General features: G+C 44.8%; 3 protein-coding genes across 3 annotated transcripts; all 3 read left to right on the top strand.

The window, feature by feature from the left end:
• Window positions 1-4741: 4741 nt before the first annotated feature.
• Window positions 4742-6778, top strand: HD556DRAFT_1315174 (uncharacterized protein; the record flags this gene model as incomplete). Its single annotated transcript, XM_041301105.1, has 9 exons — window positions 4742-4785; window positions 4844-5033; window positions 5097-5147; window positions 5198-5347; window positions 5399-5602; window positions 5654-6061; window positions 6113-6246; window positions 6295-6657; window positions 6688-6778. The coding sequence occupies 9 exons, from the start codon at window positions 4742-4744 to the stop codon at window positions 6776-6778; spliced, it is 1635 nt and encodes a 544-aa protein (XP_041151815.1).
• Window positions 6779-7235: 457 nt separating this feature from the next.
• HD556DRAFT_1451906 (uncharacterized protein) lies at window positions 7236-8016 on the top strand (the record flags this gene model as incomplete). The annotated part of the gene is made up of 3 exons (XM_041308055.1): window positions 7236-7412; window positions 7479-7798; window positions 7851-8016. The coding sequence occupies 3 exons, from the start codon at window positions 7236-7238 to the stop codon at window positions 8014-8016; spliced, it is 663 nt and encodes a 220-aa protein (XP_041151814.1).
• Window positions 8017-10065: 2049 nt separating this feature from the next.
• Window positions 10066-11662, top strand: HD556DRAFT_1315172 (uncharacterized protein; the record flags this gene model as incomplete). The annotated part of the gene is made up of 4 exons (XM_041301104.1): window positions 10066-10187; window positions 10515-10589; window positions 10751-11195; window positions 11246-11662. 4 exons carry the CDS (start codon window positions 10066-10068, stop codon window positions 11660-11662), a joined length of 1059 nt encoding a protein of 352 aa, XP_041151813.1.
• Between the last annotated feature and the right edge of the window lie 259 nt (window positions 11663-11921).

Genomic DNA, 11921 nt, shown 5'->3' with positions numbered 1-11921 from the left:
GTCATCAGAAAATGGACATGGTTGTCCCCCATGGCCCATATACCAGATAAAACCCAATTCTTCAAGTGATGTGTCGTTGAAGCATTTCCCAGTCCACTCTTGAACCTTGTGGAAGGGCAAAAACTGGTGAGCATTGACAATGCAAGAACGACAGAATGTCTGATCTCCACTGCAAGTCAAACAGCGGAATTTCCCTTCACCAATCTGACAAGACTGGCACTGGGATACATCGGAGGGTTTCTCCAAGTCAAGGAGAATATCTAAGTACAAGTCTCGGAAAGGCAGATATTCTTGGATGAAGTCATTTTTGTGTCTGGTCGTAATAATCTCTATTTAGTACATCATTAAAAAATACTGAATCACTATGCTTGCCTTGGTTTTTCTTTGTGAGTTCTCTATATAAGAAACAAAGTCACCAAGGGTTTGTCTATCAAAATCTTCATGACTGTTTTGCAACCCTTGAGTGTCTTCTCTAATACATTTACGAGGGCTGGAGGATGGAGATGATGTTGGGGCAGTGTCATAAAGGCTATTAGTGCATGATTCCACCCAGGTTGGCTTCCTTCTTTGTCCAATGACTTGTTTATGAGACACATAGGCAACATCAAGGTCCTTGCCTTTAGACAAACGACCTCTTCCTTGGAAAGAAAATATAGCTGCCTTGAGTCAAGTTTTTTTCTTGGGAGACATAGGGTTACGTGTGGGGGGAAAATTTGATATTATCAACATTCTATTTTTGATAGTTGAAACCATTCATAGGAATCACTAGATCACATCAACTAATCTAATAGGTATACTGTCAAACACTTGATTTGTCCCATTCCACCCCTCCTCCTCCAAGAACCACTCCTTTCTTATCATCTACTTGTCACAACAAATAACTATCCTGCTGCCCCACCATCTGCAAAAAATAGGCCTGTGTTGGAAAGGGGGGTCTGGATACCCCGACTCTAGAGTGGATTTTATCCCTCATAAAATGGGCAATAATGAGCCTTTCTCCCGAACCCCATGGACCAATAGAATGTTGTAAAACCTTCCCGGAAATGAAGACCATTGTCCCAGGGTAATAATCCAGTTTGGCCCCAATATCTGCTAATGTCAACTTAGCCTCATGGCCACTGCCTAAACTAATCAGAAGATCAAAAAGAGAAGGTGCGCCACCAGAATCTCTGTGTGATAAAGTTGTACGATTTGCAATTATTTCCAATCCTGAGAAGATCGAGGGCCAATCACAGATGGGTGGTGATGTTCTATCAGAACCTTGAAGTTCCTCAATAATACGAGTGATTGCCAAGGTGCCTGCTTCGAATAGATCTGGAGCTGATACAGCGGTAATGGCATTCCAGAAAGATTCAGTAGCTGATAAAGCAGCTAGCCACTCTTGGACTTCCACAGACTTATAGGAAGCCGAGGTAACCATTGGGTCTTCCAGTCTCTGCAAATGAAATCAAACAAAGTCAAAAGTAGCTAAACAACCACTAAATTTGGCCTATACCTCGTGTCTTTGCATAAAATATGCTGGTGATACTGTGACTCTGCCTGCTCCAAATTCTCCACCCCCCTCTGGGACAACAAAGCCTTGAGATCGCCAAGACTGTTGGGTGGAGGACGTAATTGTTTCAAGAAGTAAAGTCCATAAACCCTTAGTGGCTGAGTTCACATATTCCTAATTTAATTTATCAATTGATGAGGGGAATTCCCAAGGAAGAATGAACATACAACCCGAGAAGAAGACAGAATATTTGGCAAGTAAATTGTTAAAATTTTACCTTGCCTGTCCACAATAGTAGCTGGTACTGAAATTTTACCAATCATAGCTGCAGAAAAGTACTTTGGTAGCTGATTGGTATTAGCGAGGGGACCATCAGATTTAGGTGTAGAGACTTTGGCCATTTCGGCAAATCTGTCAACATCCCAATCCACATAATCTGCAAATGATGTGAATTTAAAACCAGGTGATATCTTGTAGAGTGAAACAACTCACAAGGATTTACCATTGCATGGGCAACTGTCAGTGCAGCTCGATTGATCTCATATTCTGAGATTGACCCAGAAGCATGGAAGTTGACATCACGTGTTGCTAAGCAACTGTCTAGCTCATGTCCAATTCTTAATCTTAAGTGAGACCATTTAATAGAGCGGATCAAATAAGGCCCCAAATATAACCTCTCACCTTGCTTTGTGTAGAAGGTGAGTTTGCAATATCCCCTCTCTGAAGATCCCTGTTGCTGATGATTTTCCCATAATTTCCTTGATCCTTGTGGTCAGAGCTGCTCTCAGCTTGATTGATTGACTCATTTGTTGGTCCATGGTGAGCAAGGAAAATTTTCAACCAGCTCGTTCGGATCAAGACTCAATTTAACTTATATGAAATGATTCCGAAAAAATTGTCCCGCGATCAAATTTGGATATATGAATGGAATCTACTGATGGAAGACTGATTAAATGAAGTCTTGCCCAGATTGTGACATAATTAGTACTGTAATAACTCGCTCAGATGCTGGAAGAGTGAAGACTAATATTGGCAGACTACCACAGAAGAATGAATGATATTCTGAATCTGGGACTACACTGTGGGATCCCTGTCTCAAATAGCAGGAGACACTTCCAGCTGGAGTTCAATGCCTTGAGAGACAGCAAGGACTCACTTATTAAGAATGCAATCACAAAAACAGTAGTGTATAATAGTAAATTGGCATCCGGAGGACACCAGGACAAGTAGCAATGACGCCATATGATACAAACTGCCCTGCACCATCAGAAGGCTGACTCTTCCCTTCTGACCATGGAGGGGAGATACCTCTGAGGTTACCTCTGAGGCATATACTGGCTAGCCCGCCCTCAAAACTGTTCGTGTTAAGAGTTTTGCCTCAGAGGTAATACTTAGTTAGCTACACCTATACTGTAGGGTATTGAAATTTTTTTCTTTGTTAACCGAAGAAAACATTCTCAATACCCTGCAGTATAGGTGTAGCCAACTTACCTCTGAGGCAGAACTCTTAACACGAACAGTTTTGAGAGCAGGCTAGCCTCTAAGCGGCCTATAGGGTATTGAGAATGTCTGTCAGTCCAAAATATGCTAGTAGCCCAGGCAGATGGTGACAATGATGCCATATGATGACTCCCCTCTGTGGTCAGAAGGCAATTTCAAAGAAGAATCAACCTTCTGACTGGGAAGGGAAGTTTGTATCATATGGCGTCATGGCTACTTGTCCTAGTGTTCTGCCACCATCTGCCTATGCCAATAGTATATTTTGACTGGCAGACAATAATCAATGATAGCGTCCTTCAGCATGTCAATGGTGAGCCGCATCAAGGCAGAATTGAGATCTACATAACACATTATCTATCTAAGACATGTAGTAGATAATAGTTGCTTTGGTCTGCACAGTGCAGCATTTGATTATTATACACTACTGTGCTTTTGCGCTTGCTTTCTTAATAAGGCTCTTTGCTAATATACACACGGTCACGTGACCTTTTCAGCCGGCAGCAAATAAAGTGCGTCCATCAACATACATTTTCAAATACAAAGTACGAGTGACAATAAATTTTACTACAAGTAAGCAAACAAATAAAGTAACAAATACAAAAGGGGAGGCGAGACTTCAATAAGGGGGCCCTCCTCACCAAAGCCTCAACACTTCAGGTGAAAATGTATGTAGCAAATATATATATAATACAATACAAATTTGTCCTGTAGAAACGTTAGACCAAAATTTAAGACAAGATTAACACTTAACTAGAGAGCACTTGCCACACAAAAGTACCGGCAGGTTCAGCAGTCTAGAGAACAAAACAGATCAGTTAAGGTCATCAGGAATTGAGCACTTACCACCATTAAAAAGTTGGAGCAGGAGCCACTGACAAGTGGCATGCACTGTGCTGAGCCCCAGTCCCAATAAGCAGGAGCCACTAACAAGTGGCATGCACTGCGCTACCGCCAATTCCAAGAAGCAGGAGCCACTGACAAGTGGCATGCACTGTGAAACCGCCAATTCCTATAAGCAGGAGCCACTGACAAGTGGCATGCACTGCGCAACCCCCAGTTCCTATAAGCAGGAGCCACTGACAAGTGGCATGCACTGCGCAACCCCCAGTTCCAATAAGCAGAATACTAAATAGAACAGACATTAGCAAACAGACGCGAGAGAAGAAGGACTTACATTTAAGGAACTGGAAGGCGCTCAAAGGGAGGAGTGGCTCTAACTGCGCCATCCAAAGTCCCGAAATTCGTAAGTATAATACTAAATAGAACAAACGTGAGCAAATGGACATGAGAGAGGAAGGACTTACGTTGGGAACTGGAGGGCGCTCAAAGGGAGGAGTGGCTCTAACTGCGCCATCCAAAGTCCTGAAATTTGTAAGTATAATCCTAAATAGAACAAACATTAGCAAGCGGACGCGGGAAAAAGAAGGACTTACGTTAGGGAACTGGAGGGCGCTCAAAGGGAGGAGTGGCTGTCACTGCGCCATCCAAAGTCTCCAAAATCCTAAGTACCAACAGACATTAGCAAGCGGGTGTGAGCAATTAAGTACTTACCTGAGAAACCTCAAGGGAAAGAGAGTATATGTAAATGAAAACAGTTAGTAAGTAGGCGCACCACCAAAGTTGAACTTACTATGTTTGAAGGGCGACTGTAGGGTAGTACCTTTGAATTCTTGCAGCTGCAGTCTGCAAGAACCCAAAGGAGTACACCGGAAGTCGCCCTTGAAGTAACGGCACTGGCAGAAATAAAGGATGAAGGAGAATGATGAAGGTAAGACGAAAGAAGAGATTGAACCGTGAGAACTGATTGTTGTTGTTCATATCACGTGTCAGTTTGTTATTGTTTGTAAATAGTCACGTGATTATCAACAATGAACTCAACAGCGTCATAATATTGGCTAATCCACAATTCAACGCGTCGCGTGTCAAAAATCCACAAATTCAACACGTGCCGGCACGTGTTGAGTGGATTTTTGACACGCGACGCGTTGAATTGTGGATTAGCCAATATTATGACGCTGTTGAGTTCATTGTTGATAATCACGTGACTATTTGGATCTGTTTGTCACAATCAACCAACGTTCAAACTTGTTCATTTCTTTCTAAGTACATTCAGCCGGCGCTCTCCTCTCTTTGCATCTGTTTGAACTACATAACTGTAAGTGCTATTTGCCGTGTCATCTACTAATTTGAATATATCTATAATAGTCTCTCTTCACCATGGTGAAGTCTAAACAAACCTGCAAGAAGTCCACCGGTGGCACCGCGCCACGAATTGCCTTGTCGTTGCCGGCATCTACTGGAGCGGTCACTGCGCCGGGTGAGCTGAATGTGAGAGAGCCGTCTGAACACAACGAGGTAAGTGATTAGTTACCTACTATTTGCACTAACACGCGTCTTTATTTGCAGTTTTGTCTCATCTGCAGAGACGGTTCTGTAGGGGAAGATTGCCTCTTCCTCTGCAGCACCTGTCCGCGGGTGATGTGTTCAAACTGCATGAACATCCCGCCTGCCAGTGCACACGCGGTGCAGGCCGATGACGTCACGTTCGTCTGCATATCTTGCCATGTTGGCATGGAACGACACGGGCGCGCATCTCAGTCGCCCTATTTTGTAAGTTTTTTCGTTTATTTCATGCTAACTAACATTCACTTCATTTTATAGGGTTTTTACAGGAAGGGGCAACCGCTCCTTCCTTCATTCCTCCAAATTCGTGCTACGTTGGAGGTTTCACTCCATTCCCAACTGTCTTCGGCACCCACGCTCATGCTCCATCTCGTCCTCGTCGACCACGACGTCACCGGCGGCTGTTTCGAACTGGCCTCCGAATTCCTTCGGCCATACTTCCCCAGCGGAGGGTTTGAATTTCGGTCCATCGTGTTCGACATCGGCAATGCCTCAAAGATCGACGAGTACCGGTTGCAGGCGACTGCCATCATCCAGTCGCTGATGAGCTCCAACTGGGCTCGTGTCGTCGTCGCCATCACTAACCACACCGACAACGAGCATGGAGATCCATTTATTGGGTACGAGGGCAACAAGAAGTCATACGTTTCGGCACGCGTTCACTCTGTAAGTGGCATTTTTTTGACTAACATTGTATTTGCTCATTTGACACCAAAGGTTCTCGATGTTCTGCTTTCACCTTGGCATCCCCTGATTCATGGTGCCGCGGAATCATACTTATGGCTGTTTTCGTGTGGCGCGCTCATCAACAACGTCACTTCCTTTTCAGGCTTGCAACAGGCGGTCATAGAGTAAGTCCATTTGATCTTATCTTTGCAAATACTAACTAACCCTAACAGTCATCGCATCACAGCCACTATTGGCTTTAATGCTGTTCGTTTTCAGCCGAGTTTCGCCACCCACCTTTTGCTCGCATTCGCGGAGCTGGTCATCATCGAGTGTTTGCCCATTCACATCGTCTTCCCTGACATGTTGGGCCAGTCCTACAAACTTGGGCGCCACACTGACGTGTTCTTGCTGATGCCTGACAACTCAGGTTCGTTGGCCGTTACCAAGTTCGCCTGGACGCATTCCCAACTTCGCCCCTGGGGTCAGTACCTGCCGGTCCAGTGCCCACAGTGTGGGTGGAGTAACGCCTGGTGTTCTGTCAACATGCACAAAGATTACATCTTTGAATGCAAGAATGGCCAATGTAGGAAAAAGTATGTATTCTCACAACCACCTCATTCCAGGATCCTTTTGCCAGGCAAAAGACCTGGCTCCTGCTGGATTTCGGTTGTCTTGAGGCCCATGCCTAGTGTCCCTGATGAGGATGAGGATTAGGATACAATTATTTTGTCTTAGCTTTTTCGTACATCCCTTCATGTTTCATTTTTCTTCATCTTACTTGATTAGATACCCTCACCGCTCAATGGAAGTATAACGTGTTTTGGATCTTTTTACCTGATGTGAATTTGTCTATTATCTACACTGTCTAACTCCACTCAATGGAAGTATAATGTGCCTTTAATCTTGTTACTTGATGTGAATTTGACCGTCTCAATATATCCAATTTGATAATTGATTCAAGATAAAAATTGCAGGTAGGCTGGTACAGGCGGTAGGAGGGTGGCTAGCCGAAATTAATTTGAACACCCATGTTTATCAACAATAACGTGTGACTTTTATGAAAAGTCACACGTTATTGTTGATAAACATGGGTGTTCAAATTAATTTCGGCTAGCCACCCTCCTACCGCCTGTACCAGCCTACCTGCAATTTTTATCTTGAATCAATTACGATGTCTACCGACTGGTCTATTGCCTTTAAGCCAATTCTCGACCTTCACTCTAAGGCCATTTTTGCTGCAGGTTCCTCATCTGTTGGAAAGCCTGTGGTGAGGAAGATTCGGAGGGCCATACTAGCTGCTCAAGACGAGCAAGAGGAACCCATTGCCTTGCCTACTTCCTTGAAAAAGGTCACAAAATTCTTATACTGTACATGTATTTAGTTGTCTGATGATATACATAAATGTTACCTACAGGCAATAAAAGAATACTATGCCAAAAGTCTCAAAGACAAGGAAGAGGCAGACGAACGTGAGGCAGCGAGTCGCCCAAGAGAACCATCTTTCTATAAGAAACCCCTGTCTGAGTGGGACGTAGCACAGAAATTATTTAAGCAGGAGATCGACTCATATGACAAGGCCCAACAACAGAGTAAAGGCTTGGAGTATTCAATCAAGTACCGCACTGGGAATGCCAGGGAGTGGTTCAACAACATGACACCTTCACAACAGCAGGAGGTCAAGTTTGCCATGAAGAAATGGAATGAGGAGGGGGCGCCAGAAGAAACTCAGGCAATGTAAGTTTTACTTCAAATCTACAGTTATTCCAGTCTAACACTTTGGCTTGAGATATCGTAAGAATAACCTCAAGAAAACTCTGGAAGATTTTGCAGAGCAAATTCAGCGCACCATTGTCATATCCCGTGTTCTGGGTCCGGACCTATCACACTCATCATTTCCGGATTTCCGGATCCGGCCGACTTCTATGTATTGTCCGGATCCGACCCGCGTCTAACTTCCGTGCCTTATCCCTTTGGTATTTCCCTTATCAGTTAGTACACTTTATTTTCCGTCCCTTATTCATTTCCGTCTTCATTTTACTAAGTTCCGATAAACTAGTGATAGTCGTCCCATATGTTTTTCCATAGCTTTACATAGCCTCGCACTGCACTCACTGTTCTCCGTTATGTCCTCAGTAGTATATAAACCCTGTACAGTCTCTGTAGTTTCCTCAGTTCAAATATCATCTTAGACTCTGCTCATTACCTCCTCCGTCCGACTTGAGTTATCCTCTCGTCGACCTCCGCTCGTCTTAGGATTGATTCCTATAGACTTGTCACCTCCGCCTCTACCTTTGGTAGTCCTCCGCTGTTTCCTTTCTAGTTCGGACTTCGTCCGGATTAGTCTTATCTCTTGTTCCCAAACGTCCGCCGGAATTCCCGTGCATCGGACATCGCCCAACGCCCTCCGGACATCGTCCGGTAACCTTCGGACATTGTTCGACAGCCTTCAGAAGTTAGGGGCACGTACTCGGGTAAGGGGCACAGCGCACGAGCTGAAGCCAAGCCCTTCGGATCCGACCCTTGAGCACATTCTTAACAACCATGGGTTGTTGCATAGTAATGCTTGTTAGTCATAAGAAAAAAGCTAGTCAGACATTGTCCATCAGTCTGTAAGTCATCAAATCAACATGGAAATCTCAAGACTAACTAAACTACTATAGACACGAAACTACGCCTCAGAATGCCAAGAAAATTTTTTCTGTGAGCTCGAGTGGTATCAAGGAGTGGGCTGCAAATGGATTTGAATCCTTCGGAGAATGGTCTAAGACTGAATTTTGTATGTGTTTCATTTGATTTTAAATATCATGCTCACTGACTATTAAATTGATAGACCCTTCAGAGGATTCAGACCATGTGGTGTAGAGACTGACATCTCTATGGCCTCGTAGAGGTCTAATTTCCGATGCATGTTGAATGCTAATCATTATCTGAATCATTCCCTATCATATCCGACTCAATACGCACCAAACCCGAAAACATCGGACATCGGACATCGCATCAGACTATCGGACTTCACTTGTACTCGTCCTACCTATGTCCTGCCTCATTGCGCTAGCCCCCACTAGGTGCGTAGTTACTTGTTTTCCCATCGCTAACATTGTAGACCACATTATTACATGTCTGCAGCACCTCATGTCTTATTACATAGGACATCGGATCCGAAAATATTGCGCTACTACTTTCGCCTATAGGGTTCCGGACTTCTACGTATCTACATAAATACTGGACTCCCCATAGCATTACCATCATCCAAGTAGAGGGGAGCAGTTCCCCGACGCTTAGTGGTCAAACCCGATATTCGTAGTTCTTAGTTGATATTGCGAATATCATCGCTCTTTTCATTATCCGTATCAGTCATTGTTATTATTGCGCACACCGCTCGCTCTTCCGATGCTTGCTATAGCGTTACTATTAGTTTCCGACACCCCGAACCCGATGTAGAAACAACAATACTGAGAGGAACAAATGAATGCTCCAAACTGTATCTATAATGTTGTGAGGTCGCGCGTTGCCTAGTCTGCTATTCTTGAGAAGACAAGTACGTTCGACCCTAAAGGGGAAGCGAGTGCAGCAAGGTTCTAGGAGTAGGCGCTGAAGGCGCTACTGGTCAGCCAATGCGAAGTGCGAGAAAGCGCGCAGGTGCGCGCGAGGCGCGGGAAAGCGAAGGTACGCGCGAGGCGCGGGAAGCGCGCGTGAGCGGAGACAAGTGAGAGTAAGTGTGAGTTTGCTTAAGTGGTGATTAGATGAATAACAAGAGATACGAGCGCGAGGTGTCAAAGAATAGATTGCAACTATATTCTCTAGGTGGTAAGTGGGTAAGTGGGAGGTAGAGTCTAAGTTGGAAAAGTTCCCTAATAGTATGTAATGCTGGCGCTTATATACGGCGCCTAAGCGCTGTCACGCGGAGCCGAAGCGCTACCGAGTAAGGTATGTAAAGATATATGTATGTAAGTAAGGGTCCATGATATAAATAAAGGTGGAATGATATGTAAATAAGGGAGATGGAAATACACGCACTAGAGAGCTTGGTGGACAGTGGATGGATGCTTCCGGAAAGCTGGCGCTATAGGGCGACCAAGCGCGGGAAAGCGCGCGCACGTATACATCGTAAAGCGCGGGAATGGTGCGCGCATGGCGCGCGTTGCGCTCCCTAGTGAATACTGCCATATCACACCATGAGAGGCATGAGTCTCTACACCGAACCCGATAACCCGAAACCCCGAAAACATCGGACCCAACGCTTTTGCATCGGACATCGTAATTATACCTTTGGACATTGTTTCCCGTGCTCGGACTATTGACCCCACATCACTCACTTACCCCCAAGACTATTCCCAGACTGCAGACCCCTGGGTCGAACGCACTTGTCAGGCAAGTATAGCAGACTAGGCAGTGCAAAGACCACAACACAAATATAGATACAGTCTGGAGCTTCATTAGTTCCTCTCAGTATTGTTGTTTCTACAGCGGCTTCAGACTGTGAGGATGGACCTGTCTTACCTGAAATCATAGTAGATGATGAGGGGTATGCAAACTTCCTCTTCGTGATGGTATTGGCCTCAAGGGCCAACACGAATTGATTAGAAGTATCTTTCATACTTCATACAGTAAGATCTAACATCTTCAATATGTGCATGACATTTGATTGACTCAATGGTTTGTAGAAGTCTGCACAGGTGGCTCTAGACCTGTACCTTGGGGCGTGATAACTGCCAGCCCGTCCAATTATTTGGAACCTGGTTCAGTTCCCACAGGATTTGTGGTCAAAGACCCTTCTCATATGAAGACAGAGGAGGTAAATCGTCTATGGATGCATTGGGAACGATGTTCTGCTACAAATCAGAAGCTAGTCGTCTTTATCAAGGCCAAGGATGCTGATATTCGGGTCACTGGGAAGTCCAAGACGAAAGTAGTGAGCACCCTAGACTTAGATGAAGAAGATCAAGGCCAGCCAGCTCCATTTGCCTCTCATTTCACAGAACGTACAATACAGCCGGCCACTCATGAGACAACACCAGATGATGTTGCCATCAATGACCGATACACATTTTTAGAAACCCTCAGTAAGAATGAAAACTACTTGGAGCTTGTGGACGCCACTAGGGACCTGGCAATATTAGCCAAACAGAATGTTAGTGTCACTTGGTGCTGTTTTCAATTTTATGGCTTATATGTCAACAGCCAATTTCAGAGCGACACCAAGATTTGCCTACCTGGGCTGACTGGTCTTGGAATGAAAATTATCTTCCCGAGGACATTCACACCTCATATGCGACATTGATGGCCAGCTTAAACGAGCTACAGACCTGTCCAATCTCAGGGCTATCATCGGCAATGCCAGTAGTACTAGGAATTGGGCTCCTCTATAGGGAGTCTAAGTGTGTGATAGAGTATGAGGAAGACGAGGCTGATCCCAATACCTCTTTCTACCTACCTCATTCTGCTATTAATCTACAGTTCTTGGTCGCTCTGGATGAGGCTGTCTGGGAAGTCTTATTCTCAGTCGTTGGTCAGATTGAGAGGCTGAACAAAGAGAGACTCAGTGACGAGGTTGAGGATGAGGGAGATGAGGATGGTGGTAGAGAAGGAAAGGCATGAGGTTGAGGAGAAGGATGTTGAGTCAGAGGAGAATGTAGTTGGGGGAGAAGAACAGCAGGAGCAGGAGGTTGAAGAGGTGGTGCAGAAAGGGAGAAAGAGAAAAATTAACCATGCTTCATCAAGTAAGTCCAAGAAGCCTAGGACTGAGCCTGTGGTTGGTAGATCAGGTAGAGCGAGGCAACCCTCTAAGAGATCCAGAAGATATGATCTTGTATCCTCTATTGTCTTCATTGCTAGTCAATCTTGTACAGTAATTACA

This window comes from Suillus plorans (assembly GCF_016647745.1).
Source record: "Suillus plorans strain S12 chromosome Unknown HD556scaffold_163, whole genome shotgun sequence".
Taxonomy (NCBI): Eukaryota; Fungi; Basidiomycota; class Agaricomycetes; order Boletales; family Suillaceae; genus Suillus; species Suillus plorans.
The sequence above is the reverse complement of the archived record's forward strand: the minus strand, read 5'-3'. Positions and strand labels throughout refer to the sequence as shown.